This window comes from Narcine bancroftii, chromosome 13, assembly GCF_036971445.1.
Source record: "Narcine bancroftii isolate sNarBan1 chromosome 13, sNarBan1.hap1, whole genome shotgun sequence".
In the NCBI taxonomy this organism is placed as follows: Eukaryota; Metazoa; Chordata; class Chondrichthyes; order Torpediniformes; family Narcinidae; genus Narcine; species Narcine bancroftii.
The window spans coordinates 58827474-58852902 of record NC_091481.1 but is presented as its reverse complement, the minus strand read 5'-3'; the positions used below and the strand labels follow the sequence as shown (position 1 = coordinate 58852902).

The following is a 25429-nucleotide window of genomic DNA, read 5'->3' as shown; positions in this document are numbered from 1 at the left end:
TGTTCAATTAGATTCTATACAAGGTCTCAAAATACATCTATGAAATGAGAAGTTGCACAAATTTCTCAATCTGATGAGACCCCAGATGTAATCTGGTTGAACTTTTCTTCATTTTAATCTGGCGTCTGTCTCAAAAGGCATCGGCATTTGTTGATGTACAGCTCCTTTCTCTCTGCACACCTTGACGTTCAATGCTATGTGGCCATTCTTCATGTGCACGCCTTGGGTATGGGCCAGCGTTTACCACTTTGGAGTCAAAACTCCAAAATTACACAACGAGCGATAGCAGCCGATGTTGAGTGAGAAGGGCCAAAAGGCTCTGGAGTTAATTTAATTTAGAGTTACAGCACGGTAGACAAGCCCCTCCGGCCCAAGAGTCCACGCCGCCCAATTACACCCATGTGGCCAAATAACCTACCAATTCTGTCCATCTGTGGAATGTGGAAGGAAACCCACGCAGCTACAGTGTGAATGTACAAACTCCTTACAGACAGTGCTGGATTTGAACTAGAGTCTTTGGCCCTGTAATAGCATTGTGCTAACCGTTAAGACTAAGTGACTAAGCTAAACATGCTTGTAAGATGACAGTTGATTTTGTTGATGGAAAATCCCAGGGGCCAGAGCACATTTAAGCAAAAGTTGGAGAGAAGTACAGAAGGAACCAAAACTTGACTGCTTCAGAGGGAAGTGGTGAATAAACTTTGAGCAGAGTCCAAAGGGGGCCAGAGCCAAAAAAAAAAGTTGAGAATAGCTGATATCAAGCACTGGTGAAACCACATAAGCAGACCAATACCATAAAAATAATTCCTAATTTAAAGGAGGGAATTTAGAGAAAGTTTCCTTGATTGAGTTCAGAAAAGGGCAGGCGGACTTGTGAGGAAAGGTTGGAGTTCAGAGAGTGAGAAGATCTTCTGGGTCCCTGAATCAGAATTTACTGTCATGAACAAACATTTATTTAAACTACCTTACCAAATAAATAGAAATAATGGAAGAAAAAAACAAAGTGAGGCAGTGTCTGTGGTCCATTGATTATTCAGGAATCTGCTGGCAGCGGGGAAAAAGCTGTCCTTGTGCTGCTGGGTGCTCGTCTTCAGGCTCCTGTACCTTTTTCCCGACGGTAGCAGAGTGAAGAGGGCATGGCTGGGATGGTGGGGGTCTTTGAGGCTGCTTTCTTATTGTAGATGTCGTCAATGGAATGAAGTCTGGTGCCCGTGATGTCGCAGGCCGTGTTAAGAACCTTCTGGAGTTTTTTTTTGTGTCTTGAGCTTCGTCATTTCCATACCAAACAGTGATGCAACCAGCCAGAATGCTCTCTGTGGTACACACGTTAAAGTTTTTAAGAGTCTTCGGTGACAAACTGAATCTCCTCGGAGATGTTGACACCCTGATGGATGGAGGTGGGAGAACCTAAGAGTCACTTTAAAAATGAGAGTTGTCTATTTAAAGTGGGGATGAAGAGATTTTTTTCTGAGGGTTGTTAGATTTGGAGCTTATTTTCTCAAAGTGGGATCTTTAAATATTTTTCAGAAGATACTTGATTAGTATGTGAAAGGCTCCTTGAAATGGATGAGGTTACAATCCAAGCAGCCTTGATTGATGAATAATGAATTGATTAATGGCAATGAGAATGCTGAATGAGCAATGGAACTGTTCACATTAACCATCTGAGACTGCCATTTACCAAACAATATTTATTTATTCATATATGTGAATACTTGTCCTGCATATTTATTGTTTGTCTGTTGATGTGTTATGTCTGATTGTGTGTCTGCACATTTTGCACCGAGGACTAGAGAACACGGTACAAAGAGATGACAATAGACTCGAAATGTCAGAGTGGCTTTAATGGGCTGAATGGCTTCATTATGTTTCTTCATGAAAATAGAATACTGTAGATGCTGTAAATTTATCATTAAAATGCAACAGAAAATTCTCCAATGGCTCAGCAAATTGAGCAACACTTGTCGAAAGATCATTGACCGGAAATCCTACAAATGATGCCAGGCATCACAGTATTTGCAGGACTTGGGTTTTGCTTATTCATCAAACCCTCTAACTCTAACAACTGCCTAGACTACACTTCCTCACAACCTGTCCCCTGCAAAGGTTCCATCCCCTTCTCTCAATTTCTCCATCTCCACTGCATCTGTTCCCAAGATGTGGTCTTCCGGTCCAGATCTGCCTTCTTCTACAAACGTGGCTTCCCCTCCACTTAGCCCCCACACACATCTCCTCCATTTCCCGCTCATCTGCCCTGGCCCCCTCTGCCCCCAGACTCAACAAGCATAGAATCCCCCTCATCCTCACCTACCACCCCACCAGCCTCCACATCTAACACATCCTCCGCTAGAATTTCCGGCACTTACTGGAGGAAGACACATTTTTCCTTCTCCCCTCATATCCCTCCCCACATATCACCCTTCTGGCATCTTCCACTGTGGCCTTGGGAGGTACAACACTTGCGCCCACACCTCCTCTCTCACCACGGTCCAGGGCCCCAAACAAGCCTTTCAAGTGAAGCAACACTTCATTTATTCATTCATAGAACTTATTTACTTCATCTGGTGCTCCCTTTGTGGCTATGTCAGAGAAACAGGTTGCAGATTGGGAGATCACTTCACTCAGCACCTCCTCTCCATCTGCAACAACGACCTCCCAGAAGCCAACCATTTCAATTCTGAGTCACGCTCCCAAGCTCACATGCCTGTCCATGGCCTTGTATGCTATCCCATCCAGACCACCTGCAGATTGGAGGAACAACACCACACTTTCCATCCAGGCACTCTCCAGCCAGATGGCCTTAACGTTGACTTCTCTGCTTTCTGCTAAATTTGTTTGCCTTTTCTTTCCCCTCCCCCTTTCCAGTTCTCCCCTCCCTTCCCCCTTACCCACCCAACCATCCCTCCTCCCCCTAACTGTTGCTACACCCCCTCCCTCCTCTCTCTACCTATTATCTCCTGCCTTTGCCACCCCCCCTCCCCAACCTTTTTGTTCAGACACCTGCAGAGATTCTCTCATACCTTGATGAAGGGCTCAAGCCCAAAAAGTCGGTTATGTATTTTTACCTTTGCTACATAAAGGACACCGTTTGACCTGCTGGGCTTCTCCAGCATTTTGTTTTAACTTTCCCATTCGTTCAGTTCCAATTTGTTGCTGCTTTTGAGTTCTAATAAGGGTGAGCCAATCATATATCAGAAGATCTGCATTGAGTTTGTATTAAAACACCTATTAATAATGTCTGAAGTATTTCAGTTTTGGCCAGGGAGCAGAATCACTTGATTTCCTTTACCCTTCTTGTTCCAGGTACCACACAGGCTGTTGACCTTTCAATTAGTCCCTGGTGTGGATGTGTGCCTGCTGTGTGGACCAACTCCATCTCTACAGCAAGTTCAGACAGAGGTGAGCAAAGGTCCTTCCATGGTGTTGAGCTGTGGTCGTTCAAGAGTGACCATGCTATTGCCTCTTCTCAATCCATCTCAAAAATCTTATTGATGCAGCGCTTTTTTTGCACCACTTTCCAACTAAATTAATTTTTATAAAGTAAAAACACAATGCTGGAGAAACTCCGCAGGTCAAACAATGGTCTTTAAGTAGCAAAGATAAACATACATCATTAAGGTATGAGTAGTGGAAACAATCCTGGAGAAACTCAGCAGATCAAACAATGTACTTTATAAAGTAAAGATAAAATATGGGCACCTGCTACCTTGATGAAGGGCTCAAGCCCGAAATGTTGGTTCTGTACCTCTATCTGTATGACCTGCTATGTTTCTCCATCAATCTGCTTCAACCACGGCATCTGCAGACTTTTCGCGTTTCACTTCTTTCATTTTCATGAATACTTTTTCTCTTGTATTAATCATTTTCTCTTTGTGGTGTTTTAATTATACTTGCTCGTGTGGGGTATATTACTGGGAAGTGGCAGCAAGTAGGACTTTCATTGGGCATCGGTACGTGTGTATGACAATAAATTCTTATTGATTTTTTTTTTTCATTTTATACATGTCTTTATTACTAAATCTAAAGCTGAATTCACACTACAACATGCAAGCCCTTCCCAATTATACTTATCAATGCCTGGACTGGTCCCAACTGCCAAAGCGAGGCGACAACTGCACTTGTAGGTTGTCTGGGTGCCGGTAGCAGCTTCTCCACCTCCCTGGATGTTAGTTTGGAATCTTGAAGTAGTTCTTCTTGCTGAGAGATGTTGCCACCTCTTGGAGAGTCTCCTATAAATTCTTATTGATCATGGACTGCCTACGGCCAACTCCACCAACCAATATGGGGACAATGTTGGCATTGTCACAAATCACTGGGAAAATTTGTTCAGAATTGTTTCTGTCAAATTTACAACCTTGCTTCACATATTACTAAATCATATCAGTAATATTTGTCATAATGGACCACCCATTCGAATCCCAGAGGCCACCAGTGGTCCACAGGTTTTAAAAAAATACCTCCATGTGGATCCAGCCCCCCTGTACATCTTATCAAAAGTTACTGCAGAAAAGTCAGAAGCTGTAGCTCTGCCCTCACTCACCCCGACTGTGAGAACCACTTCCCTCTACTCGCCTTCACTTGTTTTCTCCTGTCTTCTAGTTGCTCTCCATCTCTTTTTCTCCTTTTACCAAATCCAGTGATTTTTTTGGGGGGGGTGACAGCATTGACCAGGTTTCAGTGCATCAGCGCCCCAAGCTAGAGGTTATTCTCTAGACCCTTCCGACTCACAAGCTCAATTGCAGCCCAGTACGTTTTGAACGGTGGGAGGAAACCCACGCAGACACGGGGAGAACATACAAACTCCTGGCAGACAGCGCTGCATTCGAACCCCGGCCACTGGTGCTCTACCAGCGTTGCACTATCCGCGCTGCCAGCAAATGTTTGAAAGAGGTGATACACAAATGTGTTGGAGAACCTTAGCAAGTCTTGCAGCGTCTACAGGAAGCAAAGTGAGGTAAACAACATTTAACGAGTCAGTGCAAGTTCGGAAGGGATTGGTCACCTGGGTTTAAGTGGTTGGAACATTAAACCCAATCTGCACTTTCTTTGCTTTTCCCCAGTTAGTCGAACGATTTTGGAGCCCTGTCCTTGAGTGCCTAAAAACGTGTCTCAGGGTGCATCAACGTTCTTTCCTCGCCAGCATTAATTTACACCACAGCATCGTTGGGTAAGTTGTCTTATAACATTTGAAATAGAATGAGATCTATCATCCAATCCATCAGATGTAAATAATGTACTGTGGGCTTGGTGACTGGGAATAATAGACCTCAATGTGGTGTGGCGTGGTTCGGAGTCAAGGGTTCTGTTAGTGGTGGGGTGGGGGGGAGCCAGTGGGAGCGATAAGGGTGGGGGCCTTTCCCTTACTAAAGCTCAGCCTAGGGGCCCGAGTGGGAATGAATCCACTCTAATAAATGACATTGCAACATGCGACATTTACAAGGACATGACAGCAGCCCGGTTGGTGTAGCGGTGAGCACCAGCTCAATTGTGCATGTAAATTGCCCGACCGTCAACTTTATATGCCATTTTTTTGAAACCTATGCTTGCCATAGCGTGTTATTTTACCTCGATACGCCACTGCTCTGTCTCCTTCTCCCCCTCTATTCTCTCTCTCCTCTCTCTATGCCCTTATAGAGTTTTTTTTTTAAATGCCTCTGTAAAAGGTGGAGCTCTCTGCACTCACGTCGCTGACCCTACCTTCATAAATGCTCTGGAGGTGGCTCCAAGGGGCCGACTCAGATCCTTCTATGGTGGAGCGGAGCGCTCCATAAATTTCCAGCTGCTGCAAGCGGGCTAGGGGCAGGCTGATGACATCGTGATGATGGAGGCAACTTGCGACCCAGGACTGTTTAGTGAATTGACGCTAAAAAGTTCATGTCCACCAGAACCCTGGGTGTGAATGAAGAGTGTGGGAGTGCAAAATTGCCCAGGCAAACTGATGCATTTCATTCCCAAGTGCGGCCTAATTTGGAGTTCTGTGTGCAGTTCTGGTCGCCTAATTATAGGAAGGATATAAACAGAGTGGAGAGAGTGCAGAGAAGATTTACCAGAATGTTACCTGGGTTTAAGCATCTAGAGTATAGGGAGAGATTGGACAGATTAGGTCTTTATTCTTTGGAGCGTAGAAGGTTGAGAGGGGATTTGATAGTATTTAAGATTTTGAAAGGGATAGACAGAGTGGATGTGGATAGACTATTTCCGTTAAGAGGAGGAAAGATTAAAACAAGAGGACATGAGTTAAGAATTAAGGGGCAGAGGTTTAGAGGTAACATGAGGGGGAACTTCTTTACTCAGAGAGTGGTAGCCGTGTGGAATGATCTTCCGGGAGAAATAGTGGCGGCGGAGTCAATTGTATTATTTAAGAAAAGGTTGGACAGGTATATGGATGAGAAGAAGATGGAGGGTTATGGGCATTGTGCAGGGAGGTGGGACTAGAAAGGGGTGTTTGGTTCGGTGCGGACTAGAAGGGCCTAATGGCCTGGTTCCGTGCTGTAATTGTTATGTTATATGTTATCGTCTCCCTAACATCTTGCAGATGAACGCATTATGCCAGTGCATTTAGAATAGTCCTATTCGGTGTGACCGCCGCTGCCACCTCTTCAGGGTCGCAGACTTTCCGCACCGCTCCCTCGTCCCTCTCAATCTCCCGGCCGTGACTAGTCACGGTCATGAACCCCACGACAATCGCTCTCAAGCAGATCAGCATGAGCAGTCTAACCCCCCCCCCCCCCCCCACCGCCTCCGGCCCAGCACCATTGTCCACCTAGCAGCTCTGGGGATGGCTCTGTGACCCTGACCCGCCGCAGCCAGGAGAGGGAGTGGAGCAGTAAGTCCAGAGCCCCGAAGGTGCAATGGTGATCATGCCAATGACAACTATTTTCACTGATGTAAAATCTATTTATAGAAGGGAAGGTTTTGTGCTCGACACCTTCGAGTACCTTGTCACTCTCGATACAGATCAATGGCCGACATCTTTACCCATATAACCCCACGTGCAGCTGGAACTGCTCTGCGTTTCCCAGAGGGATTCCAGATGTGTGGGGGATTATGGGTAATGAAGACGGCCATTGCTCACCACATAATTATGATGGGCTGCTCTATTTATAGAGGCCCCTCTATAAAAATACCTCCCTCTCTTGTTAATTTTTTTCTCTCTCTCTCTCCCCCCCCCTCCCCCCACCCTCACCTGGATGCTCCTTGCCGCACTCTCTCCACCTCTTAGTTGATGCTCCCTCTTTTATCTCCTTTTCTCAACCTTGGACTTACCTTTCTAATAATCTTTTAAGACCACAAAGTGCAGCATTTGATTGTTCAAACCAAAGCTTTTTTACCCCCTCTGAGGCCTCCAAGCCATATACCTCTAACCTTCACTTCCTCCTGCTGCCTTACCATGATTTCTTGCTCTGTCTTGCTACTTTTTCCTGTCCTCCAATTTGACACATTCAGATGACAGAGATAAACAGATTGCACATTTAGGTTCCCTTCAAACTTGGATAAAATTCATCTTCCACTATGCCATGCAGCCTTGTTTATATGAAATGCATTGCACGCTTTCTACATAAATGATTCATTCCCTAAACTAGGATGCCACTGATGTTATTTGCAAGTATTTTGACTATAGTGAAGGCTTTTAATATCTTGGGAACATTCACCCATGCCATGAAAATAAATGGAATGTGGGACATACTTGCGTATTCATTGATATTTTTTTTTTGGACCACTTTTTTGCACCAAAAAGGAGGGGTCGACTTCTACACGGGTCAACCTTTTAACCTCATTAAGTTCCTGTGACATTCAGGGCACCGGGAGCTCAAATGGGCTGGCGGTTGGTGCCAAAAAATAAAAGAGGTAGATTTTTACATGGGTACTACAAAAACACCCAATTTGGGGACTAACAAAAGGGATTGGGGGGGAGGGGTTCGACTATTACATGGAATGGACAATTACACAAGTATATACAGTTTGATGCAATGGTGGTGAATGGGGTGACAAAGTGCTTTCCAAGTTTTTTTTATAAAATTAAGGATGAGATGATGGAAAAGGGTGAATCCATTAAGATTGTGTGCAGGTATTCTGCCTTGTATCCAATAGAAGTGTTTGGAAGGGGGCTGGTCCCCTTGGTTGAGGTGGTTGGAACATTTGCATTTTCTTGGATTTTATGGATGGGATTTCAGTTCCTGAGAATTTTGAGGTAGGAGCTCTGGGGAGAGTTTAGCCTGTGGGGAATTTGTGTGGAAGCAATGGATTGTCTTTTGGCCAGCTGAGAAGCAATTGGTGTGGGAATGATAGCTAGAAATTCCATTGGGAAAAGGATTCCCTTCCAATTTAGCATCGGGTCTTGATTTAGATGTGAAATATTACTAATTGTTTTCTATTTGCATTTTCCTGATGGCAGGGATTTGGTTTGATTTGATGAGTGTACTTTATTTGGGATAGAGGACTGAAATTTGTTAATTGTTGACAGATATACCAATCTGAGCAATTCCCAGAACATTCATTACCATATCTCCCCATTCAGCTTGTTTTTGACATTGGCTGGAGTTACATTCCGATTGAGGGTTTGATTTTATTTTTGTTTCTCCAGTCTTCTGTTGATAAACAGGGAGCAGAACAAGAACATATTCACCTTGCAGCCCCATGCGGATGAAAGCAGTCAGCAGCAAGGTGAGCATTGAGCTGTGTTACCGCTGTTCTTAACACTGGCAAATGCTAGTTGTGTGGAAGGGCGAGGCACAACGCTGCCAGGAGGGCAGACTCTCCACATCCGATGGCATCCAGGACTTGCTCCCCCCAGGGGTAAGTGGAAGAAAAGATTCAACTTGTTTCTAACCATGTTGCTATTCTGCAGGGGTCATCTACTGCATCCGGTGCTCCCGTTGCGGTCCCCTCTCTATCGGAGAGACTGGGGGAAATCACTTTATTGAGCATCTTGGCTTTGTCTGCCACAATAGTGGGGATCTCTCATCCCATCACTCATCCCATTCCCTTATTGACATGTCTGTCCATGATCTCATGCACTGCCAGATTAAGACCACCTGTAAATTGGCAGAAGAACATCTCATTTTCCTTGACTTCTCTGGTTTCCATTTAAATTCCCTCCCCCTGTAACTTTTCTACAACTCTCTCCCACTCCTCCCCCTCCTTCCCCCTCCAATCCCCCCACCCCCAGTCTCCTTCCACAGAGCCAAAATCAGTTCTCATCTTTAGTTGGTCTGGTCTCCTTCCCAACCGAGTATTCAGTCTTTAATCTTGCGCCTTCCTGTTCTTTGCTTAATTCTTGAAGAAGGGCTCAGGCCCGAGACGTCATTGGTGTCAAGGTCAGCAGTAAGCACCTTGAACCAAGTGGTTTTCTCAGCCACTGGGGATCTGGAGACTTGGTCAGATCAGGTGAGGGTGATGAGTTACCGTCTCTGAAGGACATTGGTGAACAGCATTCAGGTCGTCACCTGCCCTCATAGTACTAAATTCCAGATGATTAAGTGAATTTAAATTGCACATGTTGGAATTTGAACTCTGGTCTCTCTTTGATTGCCAAACAAAGGTTCTTTTGATAACCAGTTTAGTAATTCAGCCATGACACCACTGCTGTGCTTGTCATTTAAAAATGTGCCTTACCCATTAAATGTTTAAAATGTAGACATTCAGCACGGTAACAGGCCCTTCCAGCCCATGCCACCCAATTGCACCCAATGGACCTACAACCCTGTTAGGTTTTTGAAGGGTGGGAGGAAACCGGAGCAGACACTAAAGGAGCCCATGCAGACACTGGGAGAGCATACAAACCCCTTACAAACAATGCTGGGTTCAAACTGGCGCTGTGCTACCATTAATTTTTGCCCTTGATAACATTGCTACATCTTAAGATGAAACAATGAGGTCACTCTGTGCAAGAAAAGGTTTGGTAAAGGTTCCATTATTATCACGCAATACATTTAAAATGTAGTACACATGAAATTCTTTAACTTTTGTCTACCATAAGGAAGACAGAGAGTCACCACTTTGTCCAGAGCCCCTCACAGAAATAAGGCCCCAGCAAGGACCGAACTCACGATATGAGTGCTTTAACCACTGAGCTATCAGAGCAGTGTTTTCTGGACCCTTGTTCCTTTCCCAAGATCTCTTCCATTTTCTAACCAGGCAGGTGCTGAGTAGAGTTGCTTTATTTCTTGTTCTGGAGAAATTCAGCAGGAAGAAAAGTGCCATCAACATTTTGGGCCTGAACTCTTCTCCGGTACGTTTGTGTATTGTACTTGACCCCAGCATCTGCAGAATTTCTTGTTTAACAAACTCTATTGGTTGTTGTGCTATGAAAGGTGTTGTGATTTCCTTTTTTTAATTAAACTTTTCCAGGTGCAGTGCTTCTTCCTGAGAGGCGTAGATCAGTTCTGCGGCAGTTTTACACCCTGGCTGTCTCGGCGTACTTTCCAGCAGATACAAGTGAAGACCAGCCGGGTAGGTGAATGTAACATGGACACAGACCTCCTCTGTTGAAACTGGGAATTTCAGCAGGTTATATTTAATGGGAGAGGTAGCGGCCCATCTCAGAAGGAAGGGACGGGGTGGGGGAGGAGGGGGTGGGTGACCACTTTCAACCTACATCGAAACATTTCTCGGCAGGAATTCCTGGACAATGATCAGGAAGCATTCTTAACAGCAGGGCTTCCTGGGCTATACATTAGATCAGATCATTGGGATACAGGGAAGGCTTCAGAAGGACTTACAGATTAGGTGAATGGGCAGATGAAACAATGTTGGAAAGTGTATGATCATGCACTTTGGTAGAAGGGAAAAAAAATTAGGCAGACTATTTTCTAAATGGGGATAAAATTGAAAATTTCCTGGTGCAATGTCATTCAAGATACACTGAAGGTAAACTTGCAAGCTGAGTCAGTGGTGAAGAAACCAAATGAAATGCTGGCATTCCTTTTAAAAGGAATAAAATAAATGTGCTAGGATGTGATGTTGAGGCTTTATATGGCACTGGTGAGACCTCACTTGGAGTATTTTAAGCAGCTTTGGGCCTTTAAGAAAGGATGTGCTGATATTAGAGAGGGTTCACAAGAATGATTCTGGGAATAAAAGGGTTATATTAGGAATGTTTGACAGCTTCTGGCTTGTAGATTTCAGATTTATTGTCAGAGAACATACATGACATCATATACAACTCAGATTCCTTTTTTCCTGTGGGTGTGGCAGAATTACCACTAATTGGTAGTGCAAAATATAAACTGTACACACCGTGAACATGTAAACAAATAACAAATGTAAACAAACTAACTGTGCAATACAGAGAGAACAGTGAAAATCAATAAAGTGCACAAGTCCTTAAATGAGTCCCTGATTGAGTTTGTTGTTTAAGAGCCCCATGGTGGAAGGGTAGCACTGTTCCTGAACCTGGTGGTGCGAGTCTTGTGGCACCTGTACCTCTTTCCTGATGGCAGCATTGAGAACAGAGCGTGATGCAGCCATTAGAATTTAGGATAATGGGGGAGAATCTCATTGAAACATTCAAATGTTAATGAAGCATCTCATTGTTGCATTTATTACAACGAGGAGATACATCCACATAAAAATGAGCTGGTTTGACTTTGGACATGTGAGCCCTATAGATTACTTTAAATTGTAGGAGAGAGGGGTGGACACATTAAGAAGAGGTATTAACCAATTTGAAAATTACATTCTAATTTCTTCAAGAATTATAAGCTGTAGGTCCTGTTCCCAGGTTTTTAAAAAAACTTTACCTGAGGGAGCCTCTCTTATTCCCAACAACATATCATAAATGTTAGATGCTGTAGATTAAAAATTACATCAATTAAATTCTCATCAGTCCTCTTAGGAAATATATGTAATTGAGATCATAAAAAATCTCAATCTGTAGATAATGAAAAATTGAGTATTTGGTCGAGCGTAGTTAACTGAAAGTTGTTCAAAGGAAGCGAGACTCCCCTTGACAAATAAATCTTTAAAACATTTAATGCCCAATCTATTCCTTTCTTTTAAAAAGTTACATCAATCATGGAAGGTTTAATTAGAAAAAATAGGACCAGAGAGAGAAAAAATCTCATTAAACCAAAATGTTTTCAAAATTGTATCCATATTATCATATGTTTAACCACCAGATTATTGGTTAATATATTTAGAGATATAGGAAGAGAGGATCCAAGTAGAGAAGTGAGAGAAAATTTTGTAACAGAATTAGATTCCAGAGATATCCATATTGGACAGTCTTCACGGTTAGTCTTCTTTCTTCTTCTTTGGCTTGGCTTCGCGGACAAAGATTTATGGAGGGGTAATGTCCACGTCAGCTGTTAGTATAATATAACCAAAATGTAAGGTCTCGTATCTTGAATGCCCAATAATAAATCCAAGGTTTGGTAAAGCTAAACCTCCATTCTTTTTAAATTTTTGTAAATGGACTTTATTTAGGCGAGGATGTTTATTCTTCATATACAAGGAGATAAGATTGAGTCAATATTGAGTTAAAAAAAAAAAGACTTGGGAGTATAAGCAAGAAAAGGTATAAAACTTTAGGTAAAATATTCATTTTAATAGAGTTGATTTGACCAACCAACGATAAAACCCCTCTTGTGTTTAATTAAGCTGAGAAAATTTTCTCTGAATAACTTTTTATGGTTTTTTGTAATGGTTACATCTAAATAGGTAAATTGATTTCTTACAATTTTAAAAGGAAGGTTAGTATTTATTGGTGCCAAATTATTCAAAGGAAAAACAGCTTTACTCTTATGAAGATTTGACATATAACCTGAAAATTGACTGGTGAGAAATTAAAAGAATGTTGAAAGGCATGGACAGAGTAGATGCAGAAAGATTGTTTTCCATGGTGGGAGAGTCTGGGACAAGATGGCACAACTTCAGATTGTAGAGTGTGTGCTTAGAATAGAATTGCTTAGGAATTTCTTCAGCCAGAAGGTGGTAAACCTGTGGAATTTGTGGCCATAGGCAGTTGTGGAGGCCAGGTCATTGGGTATATTTCAAGATTCAATTAATTGTCAGGTAAAGTAGGCAGATTCGCTATCAGCAGAAATTGAATGAAGTGCCTTTTACAGTCAGAGAAAGAGAAGCAAAAGACAGATTCCCGCCAAAGTCCCCATGTCCACAGATTTGCCTCCAGTGCCCCCACAGCCTCTGCAGCCACACAGGGTTCAGTCCAAACCATAGACAACCTGAGCTCCAGATGTGAACCTCCAATGCGATTAGGAATCCTCCATCACCCTCGGCACCCTCTTGCAATCCTGGTTCCGATACTTGGTACCCCCACCCCTGCCCCCCAGCCAGTCTCCAGCGATCTGCAGCCTGGTGTGAGTCCTTTGACCTCAGTTGCTACAAGCCTGCAGCCTGCGTGGGTTCCTCTCCTTGAGTCATCAACAGCCTGCCGCCTGTGTGTTCCTCAGCTGCAGAACCCCACACTGGTCCGCCACAGTGGTCACTGTCCTATGTGTTGTCTTCTCTGCTTCTCCTCTTCAGACAGGGGGTGGTCTCCGTTTTCTGGTGCCCTGTGCCAGTACTCCGCTTCCCTGGAATCTGCAACTATGATCTTGGGCGCAGGCCCTTTGGTTGCGGGTTTCTAAATAAAACCGTCGCTCCTTTAACAGGCTGTTTAAAGCCTGTACGGAGCTGATGGCAGTCGGAGTGGGCAGTTGGCAGTACTGCCATTTTCCACTCAGTGAGGGAGAGATTAATACATGCCTGAATAGTCAGGATATTAATGGTTTAGAGAGAAGGCCGGGCAGTGGAGTTGAGTGGGAGAATGGATCAGTTCATATTAGTCTTAAAAGGATAGGGCTGGGCCTAAGGCTGAGATTCTTGATTGGAACAAGGCTAATTTCGAGGAGATGTGAAAAGATTTAGGTGTGGATTGGGATAATTTATTTTCTGGGAAGGATGCAACAGATAGATGGAGGATTTTGAGAGCACAGAGTCCCTATGAGGATTAAAGGAAAGGTTAGATAACATAGGGAGCCTTGTCTTCAAGGGATGTCGTGAATTTGAGTTGGAGGAAGAAGGATGTGGACGATAAGTATAGGCAGCAGGGAATAAATCAGGTGCTTGATGAATATAATGAGTGCAAAAAAAAATCTTAAGAAAGAAATTAGAAAGGCTAAAAGAAGATTTGAGGCTTTGGCGGGCAAGGTAAAAAATAAATCCAAAGGGTTTCTACAAGTACATTAAAAGTAAAAGAATAGTGAGTGATAAAATTGGGCCCCTTAAGGATCAGAGGGGTAGGCTCTGTGAGGAGTCAGAAGAGATGGGGGAAATTTTAAATTATTTTTTTTCTTCAGTATTCACTAAGGAAAGAAATATTGAGTCAGATGAAGTAAAGAAAACTAGTAGTGAGGTCATGGAAATATGCAGATTAATGATGAGGTAGTGCTGGCTATTTTAAAGAATCAGGGTGGCTAAATCTTCGGGTCCTGACAAGATATTCCCTGGGAACTTGAGGGAGGTTAGTGTGGAAAGAGCGGGGGCTCTGACAATAGACAATAGGAGCTGGAGTAGGCCCTTCGGCCTGTCGAGCCAGCACCGCCATTTTACAGATCATGGCTGATCACTACCATCAGTACCCCTTTCCAGCCTTATCCCCATAACCCTTAACTCCTTTGCCCACTAGAGTCTTATCTAACTCTCTTTTGAACATAATCAGCGAATCTGTCTCTACCACCCTCTGTGGCAGAGCATTCCACAGATTCACACTTCTCTGGGTAAAAAAATGTTTTCTCATCTCCGTCCTAAAGGGCCTACCCTGTATTCTTAAACTATGCCCTCTAGTCCTCGTCTCCCCCATCATTGGGAACAAGTAATCCGACTTCACCCTGTCTATCCACCTGATGATTTTGTATACCTCAATCATGTCCCCCCTCATCCTCCTAAACTCCATCGGATACAAGTCCAGTTTTTCTAGCCTTTCAGCATAAGTCAACCCCGCCATCCCTGGAACTAACCTTGTAAATCTGCGCTGCACACCCTCTATAGCTAGTATGTCCTTCCTCAAAATTGGAGACCAGAACTGGACGCAATACTCCAGGTGGGTCTCACCAGGGCCCTGTACAACTGCAGAAGAGCGTCTCTGTTCCTATACTCCAATCCACTCTTTATGAAAGCCAACATGCTATTAGCCTTCTTCACAGCTTTCTGAACCTGCATGCTAGTCTTCAGTGACCGGTGAACAAGTACTCCCAGATCCATTTGCTCCTTAGCCATGGGGGAGGTGCCAGAGGATTGAAGGGTGGCTCATGGTATTCCACTGTTTGAAAAAAGCTCTAAAAGTAAACTGGGTAATTATAGGCCTGTGAGTCTGACGGTGGTAGGTAAATTAATGGATAGTGTTCTTAGAGATGGAATGTACAATTATTTGGATAGACAAGGACTGATTAGGAGTAGTCAACATGGTTTTGTGTGTGGTAGATCATGTTTAACAAATCTTGTTGAATTTTTTTGAGGGGGTCACTAAAAAGGTTAACGAAGGGAAGGCTGTGAATGTTGTCTGTGTGGACTTTAGTAAGGCCTTTGACAAGGTTCCGCGTAAAAAGTTAGTTAGGAAGGTTCAATCATTAGGTATTAATATTGAAGTAGTGGTGAAAAATTGTCAAATTTGGAGGCCAGTGACTAGTGGAGTGCTTCAGGGATTGGTACTGGGTCCATTGTTTATTGTCATACATATAAATGATCTGGATGATAGGCAAATGATACTAAGATTGATGGTGTTGTAGACAGTGAGGAAGGTTTTCAAAGCTTGCAATGGGATATAGGCCAATTAGAAGAGTGGGCTGGAAGATGGCAGATGGAGTTTAATACTGATAAGTGGGAGGTGCTATATTTTGGTAGGAAAAATTAGCAAAGGTCCTACATGTTGAATGGTTGATAATTGAGGAGTGCAGTGGAACAAAGGGATTTAGAAATTCTGGTACATAATTCCCTGAAAGTGGAGTCACATGTAGATAGGGTGGTGGAGAAAGTTTTTGGTATTTTGGCTTCATAAATCAGAGAATTGAGTACAGGAGTTGGGATGTCATGTTGAAGTTGTATCAGGCCATATTTGGAATATTGTGTGCAGTTTTGGTCACCGAATTATAGGAAAGATATCAACAGAATAGAGAGAAGATTTACAAGAATGTGGCCTGGATTTCAGGGTTTGAGTTACGGGGAGAGGTTAAACTTTATTTGCTGGAGCGTAGAAGATTGAGAGGTGATTTGATAAAGTAATTTAAAATTATGAAGGGGACAGATAGAGTAAATGGGGATAGGCTTTTTCCTTTGAGAGTATGGGAGATTCAAACAAGAGAACATGGATTGAGATTGAAGGGGTTTGAAAAGTACATGGGAGACATGAGGGGAAATTTCTTCACTCAGAGGGTGGTGGGAGTGTGGAATGAGCTTCTGCCAAAGTGATAGATGTGGGTTCAATTTTAATATTTAAGGAAAAGTTGAATAGGTATACGAACGAGAGAGGAATGGAAGGTTATGGGCTGGGTGCGGGTCAATGAAACTAAGTGGGAGGTTTTCGACAAGGACTAGAAGGGCCGAACTGGCCTGTTTCTGTGCTGTTATATGGTTATAATTGAATGGCAGGGCAGACTCAATGGGCTGAAGGGCCAGTTTCTGCTCTATGTCATATGGATGAGGTTTGGTCCATTTGGATTTTGTAATACCCTACTTGTATGTGTTTGAAGGTGGAACTTTCTCCCTCTCACTGGGTCAATTTAGATGGTCCTCTGATAGTCCTAGTTTTCCCTCAATATTTTATCATTGCTCTTTGTGGAAGCATCTCATGATATTTTTCCTCCAAAGAATCTCATACGAGTGCTTATTGGCACATTATTTGTGTATTGAATATCCAACACAGAAATAAGCAGGTCCCTGTTCTCCACGAGTTTCCCGGGAACCCATTTCCTTTCTTCCTCCAGTTCATTAAGGATTCCCTAAATTGAGGCCTCCCTCAACTATTCAGTGTTTGCGGCCTTCCCACCATTTCTAATGTGCAAGAACAAAATTCTGCAACTCCACAACAAAAAGGAAACTGAAAGTGTTGGAGGTATTCAGCAGGCCTGCTGGAGACTGCAGAGAGAGAGAAAGATTCCGTGTTTCTGATACAAAGTCCTTGGCGTGAAACATTAATCTCTTACCCCTTCTCCACAGAAGTGGTCCGATCAGCTGAGTATTTCCAGCATTTTCTACTAATTTTACGTGCATGTCTCCAGTTTTGGATTCTTAGACAGTGGAAACAAATTTTTGGTGTCACCTTGCTCAAAGACATTGAAGACCTAGACTTCTTTCTTCAAGAGTGAAGATCTGGTGTTGTCACTCTGAATGGTTAGGTTTTATGCTATGGATACCCGAGTTGTGCGCAGGGCTACAATTTTAATTTTTTTTTAAAAAATTCAGACCTACAGCCCAGTCGCAGGCCCTTCTGGCCCATGAGCTTATGCTGCCCAATTTACCAACAAAGTCCGCATGTTTTTGGAAGGTGGGAAGAAACCAGAGCCTCCAGGAAAACCCACGCAGGCCTGGAGAGAACATACAAACTCCTCGTAGACAGTGTGGGATCTGAACCCAGATCACTGGCGCTGCGACACTATTTGCTACACTAACTGTCAAATCCAGGTTTGATACACATGGCATGGCTCCTCTACTTTTCTAGCCATTCAAAAAAGAAACCCTTGAGGTATTTAGTCCGATGAACTTTTCCTGGTTTATCTACTTGAACCCACAGACCATTTTGCTCCTGTACCTGATTCAAACTTGTTTTCTGAACTTCTCTTTCCACCAGCTCTCCATGAGGAATTCCACACTGGCTTCACTCATCAACCCAAAGAGTGCTATATTACTGCTGCTGACCATAAGTGCTATGGCCTCCAGACCCAGCAGCACCAGCTCTTTCTGACCTTCACGGCAGACACCCCCACCTTTGCACTGCGGAGCATTGCAACCAACACGCTCGGCCTACTCACAAAAGAATTGCCATTCTGAACGAGCTGGGCTCGACCCCAGTTATCCCCGAGGACGTATCAGCCAAGTAGATTGCCCCTCCCTTGATGGGGGTGGCCGTGAGAGTTGCCGACGAGGGTGGAGGCCACAGAGCCAGCGCTCCCAGTTACATGGAGTGACAGTGAAGGGCTTTGGCATGCCCCTCCACGCTGCTTGTGGTCTGCCATTCTCCTGGAAATGGCTGTGGCAGCGTAACCAAGCATGCTGTGCTTTGGACCATCCGCTCGGGGACCACAATCCCTGTAAGTGAAACATCTGGCACCAAATTTGGATCTGTGCAGAACTGGAGAGATAAATCATGAAAGTCTGCAGATTGTAGTAAAACACACATAAAAATGCCGTGTGTGGGGGAGCTGTTGTACCATCCACTTCTGTTGTGACTGATCTTTGATCTAAACCTACCCCCAGTTTGTGGGAGAGTGCTTGAAATTTTCACCTACCTCCACGTGCAGAAGTATTTGCCCAGCCTCACTCTGGTACCCACTAAGAGGCTTTTCGATCGACACATGAATACGCAAGGAATAGAGGGATATGGATCACCTGCAAGGAGCGAGGATTTGGTTTAATTTGGCGTCGTGTTCTATTAATCTTAGAGGGGAGCAATGTTTACAAAACCCACCTGCAGGAGAAAAGTGTGGAGTCGGTCAGTTTGCCCTGCTGCTGGCCAATTAGCCTGATGTCTTTCAGTGTCCTGGGCCATGGGAAAACAGTAAATGCTCTGGAAATTGGAGAACATTACTTGAAAAGAAACAACCTGAACACTCAAGTGGTAGGCTAGTTCTAACGTTCGAGAAGTTTGTAGGGGCATGCCCAAGTGGTGTCTGTAGATTTTCTGTGGGATGAAGGTCTTAATTCTCAATAGCATTGTGGGTTCTGCTTTTTCCCTAGTGCCCAACCTTTTAAAGCCCCACCTCTGGGCTTCACAGTTGTTCCAGCTTAGTGCACTCTAGCATTTCAACTGAACAGGCTATGTAGGAGGTCAGACGACAAAAGCCGCAGTTGCCAGGGGGTTGCATTCAGTACATGCTGGAGAAACTTAGCAGATCATGCAACATATGCCTGTATTACCTGAAGAAGGGCGCAAAAGGTTGGTTACCCTTTACTTCCTGTGGATGCTGCCTGGCCTGTGGAGCTTCTCCAGCATGTTTCTGTATTGCAATGGGCTGTGCAGCTGGCATTGCCAGCAACAGGCTCAGCCAAGAACCCAGACCTCCTTAGTGGCTGGGATGCAAGTGAAGTGACATTCCAACTGTTCAAGTGTTATTAAATCAGGACGCAGAGCATCCTAAAAATCCACGGGGCAAGTCCGATGACAAAATGCCTTGCATCTCGGGGTAAATTGGGAAGAAAAAAAAAATCACAAGAACTGCATCGTTAAGAGTAAAACTTCCTCAAGCCTTCCATTGACTATTCTGGGCAGGGACAACACAGATCAAGACCTCCTAGGAAGTCCATCTCTACTGTCTCCTCTGCAGCCACGAACTATGACCTTGTGCTCTGCAGCTGTGACCTGATGAATTAATTGTTCCAGGGATTTGGCTCAAAGACCAAGGATTGTCATCACAGTCCTCTTTTAATGTGAGTCAATGCAGACGACTGTGGAGGTTCACTGCAAAGTAGCCATTGGAGGTACAAAGGTTTCATGAAAGCTTTGCAATTAAGCTGTACTTTAACACTGAATTAATAAATGCATCCACAGCCCTGAGTGTTTCAGTCTGCTTTCACAAAGTTAACTGTAATCTTGCTGTTTTATGTTACCATTTATTTTTGGGACCCAATATGCAGAAACCATATTTAACTAACATCGTGTTAATGGCCCAATTTATTTTTTTGTAAGAGGCCTTGGTGCCTTCCAGAACAACTGCAAGGAGCAGGTGTTTGCCTCTCTCTCCAAGTATTCTTTTTATGAATTAAACATAAATGATGCAATTTATTTTTGTCGCACTTTTGAAGGTCTCAGGACAGTGATCCAGGCAAAATCTTGCCTTCTCAATGTCTACAATATAAAATTATCCGCCAAGCATCATTACATAGTAGGCTAGGGATCCACAAGCTTTTTGTACAAGGATCCATTCAACCCCATTTCCTGCTCTTTCCTTCCTGAAAATCTATTTCTCTCAGCTGTTTATTCATGTTCCTGTTAAAAGCATTGTTTAATGCTTCTGATAGCCTTACAGATGGAAGAATGCCAAACCATAGAACATTACAGTACAGAAACAGGCCCTTCTAGTCTGCTAATTTTTTTTTCTTTGCTTAACCCATTGACCTGTACCTGTTCAAATTCTTCATAAATGTTAAAACTGAGCCCTCATTCACCACCTCAGCTGGCAGCTCGTTCCACACCCTCACCACTCTCTGTGTGAGGAAGTTCCCCCTTTCACTCTTAATTCACTTTCTCTGGTTTGTATCTCAGATACCTTCAGTGGAAAAGCCTATGTACATTTACTCTGTCTATTCCCCTCATAATTTTAAATGCCTCTATCACATCTCCGCTCATTCTTCTACACTCTAGGGAATAAAGTCCTAACCAGTTTAACCTTTCCCTGTAACTCGGTTCCTGAAGTCCAGGCAAATCTTTCAATTTTATTGATATTTTTCCTGTAGTTAGGTGATCAGAACTGCACACAATACTCCAAATGTGGCCTCACCAACATATACAACTTTATCATATCATCCCAGCTCCTATACTCAATACTTTGATTTATGAAGGCCAATATGCCAAAAGGTCTCTTTACAACCCTATCCATCTGTAATGTCACTTTCAGGGAATTATGTTTCCGTATTCCCAGGTCCCTCTGATGTACCGCGCCTCTCATTGCCCGACCATTCACCGTGAACATCCTTTCTTGGTTTGTCCTTCCAGATGCAACACCTCCCACTTGTCCTCATTAAATTCCATCGGCCATTTTTCAGACCGTTTTTGCAACTGATTCAGATCCCTTTACAAGCTTTGAAAACCTTTGTAGTGTGGTGTCATCTGCAAACTTGCTGATCCAATTTACTCTGATCTCTGAAAACCTTCCAATAATTTACCTACTACTAATGTCAGGCTCACCGGCCTGTAATTTCCAGGGTTACTTCTGGAGTCTTTTTTTAAACAACGGAACAACATGAGCTACCTTCCAATCCTCTGGCACCACCACACCCAAGGCTGAGGACATTTTAAATATTTTGCCAGAGTCCCTGCAGTTTCTACACTAGCCTCCTTGGGGATTTATCCCCCCCCCCCCCCCCCAATTTATTTGCTTTAAAACATCAGGCACTTCCTCCTATTTAATCTGCATAGGTTCAATGACCTCACGGCTTGTTTTCATTACTTCCCATGACTCTGCTGGTTTCCTGAGTGAATACTGATGAAAAAAAAACATTTACGATCTCCCCCATCTCTTTTTGCTCCATACAAAGCCGACCACTCAGATCTTCAAGGGGACAAATTTTGTCCCTTACTATCCTTTTGCTCTCAATATACCTGTAGAAACCTTTAGGATTATCCTAAACATCGTCTGCCAAAGCAATCTCATGTCTTTTAGCCTTTCTGATTTCTTTCTTGAGGTTCTTGCATTTCTTTTACATTCCTGAGGTACCCCATTTGCTTCGTGTACCTGCTATACACCTCTCTCTTCTTCCGAACCAGATCCCCAATATCCCTCGAAAACCAAGGCTCCCCCTATGGCTGCTAATCCCGACTGACAGGAACATACAACCTCTGTATTCTCAAAATGTCACCTTTGAAGGTCCTCCACTTACCTGGCACATCCTTGCCTGAAAACAACTTATCTCTATCCACCCACCCTAGATCCTTTCTCATTTCCTCAAAATTAGCCTTTCTCCAATATAGAATCTCAACCAGAGGCTCAGACCTATCCTTCTCCATAATAAATTCAAAATTAATGGCATTTTGATCACTGGACTCAATGTTTCCCTACACATACTTCTGTCACTTGTCCCATCTCATTCCCTAATAGGAGACCCAGTATTGCACTCTCTCAAGCTGGTACCATCATTTATTGATGTAGAAAACTTTCCTGAACACATTTGACAGATATCCAGCCCTTTCACAGTCAATATGTGGAAAATTTAAATCCCCTACTGTCATAACCTTATGTTTCCTGCAATCGTCTGCTGTGTCTCTACAGATTTTCTCCAATTCTAGAATACAATCCCATAAGTATAGTCATACTTTTCCCATTTCTCAGCTCATCTGAGCAAAGCTGTAATATTTTCCCTGACGAGCAATGCCCCCCCACCCCCTCCGCCACCCACCATTCTGTCACATCTAAAGCAACGAAAGTCCAGAACTTTGAGCTGCCAGTCCTGCAACTAAGTTTCACTAATGGCTGCAATGTCATAATTCCCTGTGCCTCTCCTACAACACTCCTTGCATTGAAATAGATGCACTTTAGAAAATTTCCACCACATACAGCCTATTCACCTCTAACGGTGCATGCAATTTTCACATAATCTTTTCCCTCCTCCTCTCGTCTATCTGCTCTGGCCTTCTGGTTCCCTCCCCCTGCAAATCTAGTTTAAACCTGTGAGGGAGCAGTAGCAAACCTTCCCACAAGTCCCCCTCCAGTTCAGATGCAAACGGTCCCATCGGAACAGATCCCGCCTTCCTTGCAAGAGAGCCCAATGATCTGAAAACCTGAAGCCCTCCCTCTTGCAACACGTCTTAAGCTGCATTATCCTCCTATTCCTCACTAGCACGATTAGCACTCCTGAGATCACTACCCTGAAGGTCCTGTTCTTAAACTAACCCCTAACTCCCTGAAGTCTCCTTGCAGGACCTCCTCACCTTTCCTACCCATGTCATTAGTCCCAATGTGGACCACGACATCTGGTCACTCACCCTCCCTCCTGAGGATGCCGTGAACGCAATCTGAGATATCTGGGGAGGCAACATACCATCCACAATCCTGAATCTCTTCCACAGAACCTTTCATTTGTCCCCCTAACTATGGAATCCCCTATCACTACAGCTCACCTCCTCCTCCCTTTCCTTCTTAGCCACTGGACAGACTCTTTACTAGAGACCTGATCACCATGGCTTGTCCTTGGTCGGTTGTTTCCCTCCCCCCCACCCCCCCCCATAGTATCCTAAAATGGTATACTTGTTATGGTGGGGAATGGCCACGGGGTGCCCTGCACTGCCCGTCTGTTCCCTTTCCCGTCACACATCTACCCTTCTCCTGCCAGTCACCTGTACCACCTGTCTATCAGCCCCTCTGCCTCCTGAATGATCCGGAGTTCGTCCAACTCCAGCTCCAATTCCTTAATTCGGCTTGTCAGGAGCTACAGCTGGATGCACTTCTCGCAGATAAAGTCAGGGATATCGTTGGCTTCCCTGGTGACCCATATTCCACAAGAGGAGCAGGTCTGTACAATAAAGTCTTCCTAAAAATCCTCCTGGAGTCTTTAATTCATAATCAAAGATAAATGCCTCCATTGCTCTCCAGACTAGTCCCGATATTGCACACCTTTATCAAAACTTTGACCATAAAACAAGCAACAAAAAATAAATTGGCTATTTGACCCAGAGTCTGCCCTGCCATTTAATGATCCATTTTTCTCACTCTTCCCCATTGCCTAGCCTTCTCCCTGGGACCTTTGTTGCCCTGGCTAATCAAGAACCTGCCTTATATAGACCCAGTGACCTGACCTCCACAACTACCCGTGGCAACATTCGCCACACCCTTTGGCTGAAGAAACTCCTTCGCATATCAGTTCTATGCAGGTGCCCTTCAAATCCGAAGTTGTGTCCTCTTCTCCCACCATGGGAAACAACCTTTCTACGTCGTCTCTGTCCATGCCTTTCAACATTCGAAATGCTTTAATGATATCTCTCTATCCATCCACCATAGGTCCAACAAATACAGCTGTCAAACACTCCTCATGCATTCATTCCCAAAATTGTCCTTGTGAACAACCTCCGAAGGGGAATAAGCCCAGTCTAGTGGTTTGAAAATCTAGAAAAAGTGTCTTTTCCTGTCTTCTGCTAGGGACCATAAATCAGTGGTTAATGGGCAGTGCTAGACAGAAACTCTGGCTTGATTCACCTTCGATGTGAACCTCTCAGTGTGTCATTTCTGACTCAATGACATCTGACAAATCTAGGTGTGGGTCCAACCATTAAGCTTTATGACTTTCCCTCTACACCATGTACAAATTAAACAACCATATTACCGAGAACCTGCCAAATGGACATTCAGCCCAACTCTCTGCTGGTCATAAGCAGAACTATTGAGGTTAGTCCCAGTTCTTAGATCTTGTTCTACAGGCTTCTTTGTTGCTCGGTGATGTTTTAAATTTATTCTGACTTCCACCACCCCTTGAAATAAAACATCTTTCTCCAACTCTCCAAACCTTTCAACTTAAATGTATATGGACACCTCCCCCCTCCCCCCCCCCCCCCCCCACACCGTGCCGCTTAGTTATCGACCTCTAAAGAGAAGCAGGCCCTCCAGACTTACCTCTTGACTATACATACCCAAACTAAACTTGGCTCAGCACGCCAAAGAGAGCAATGCAAGATTCAGTCTCTCCACGTAACCACCCATAAATTGGAGCATCACCTAACCTTCTGCCTGGGCCCTCTCCAACTGGATAGCAATAACGTCGTCTTCTCTACTTTCTGCTAGCCTAATCCCTGTTCTCCCTCCCTTCCCTGGACCTCCGTCTCCTTTCCTCCAGCTCTCCACCCAATTCCCTCTCCATTCCCACCCCCCCCCCCCATTTGCTAGTGAGTCCTCCCTCCCTTATCCAACATTTGCCTCCTGCCTGTGTTCATACCTTGATGGGCTCAATCCTGAAGCATTGGTTATGTATCTTTATTATATAAAGTACACTGTTTGATCAGCCAAATTTCTCTGGCATTGGGTTTTCACTTCAGTCACAGTGTCTGAAGACCGGTGGGTTTTAGTTCTCACCACATGACCAGATCCTTGTGATTCTCCTCCAGTCCTGAGCATTGAGTGACTGAAGCAGCCTCATTTTCATTTTAACCACATGCTTTTCTCCTGCTGTTGGTAGCCCTGTCCAACAAAGAATGAACACCATTTCCCCAGTACACACTCATTGTTCTGCATTTTAACATTGTCATCGGGGCCCTTGCCGTTTGGCGTGGGTGACCATGTCTCCATCCATCACAGTCCCCGACCCTCCGAATTATTGTTGCCTCTCCTGTTTCTGTGATATTAATTCATCTCTCATATTCTGTCTCCTTTTAAACAGTAATGGGGTTGGGGGAAGAGACCTCCCAAGGCTTAGATCTGAAACAAAAATGAGGAACTCAGCTAGTTGAGCTGCATTTCAGGTCAAACTCCCTTCCTTGGAAATGTTAACTGACTGAGTTCTTACAGTATTCCTGCAATTTTTTTCTGTATTGATTCATTGACCATGGAAAGGTGACATATTTTTGCACTAAATT

At 43.9% G+C, this 25429-nt stretch overlaps 1 protein-coding gene across 7 annotated transcripts in view; it reads left to right on the top strand.

The window, feature by feature from the left end:
* The window catches only part of fuz (fuzzy planar cell polarity protein), an 85820-nt gene that overhangs the window by 21404 nt on the left and 38987 nt on the right, over nt 1–25429 (top strand). For 3 of the 7 annotated variants that reach the window (XM_069908541.1, XM_069908538.1, XM_069908543.1), the window contains 5 exons: nt 3304–3399; nt 5061–5167; nt 8585–8664; nt 10351–10452; nt 17401–17871. In XM_069908541.1, the coding sequence (XP_069764642.1) occupies nt 3304–3399; nt 5061–5167; nt 8585–8664; nt 10351–10452; nt 17401–17606 (591 nt within the window). In that variant the 3' untranslated portion in view covers nt 17607–17871. The other 4 variants (XM_069908539.1, XM_069908540.1, XM_069908544.1 and 1 more) reach the window with 4 other exon arrangements.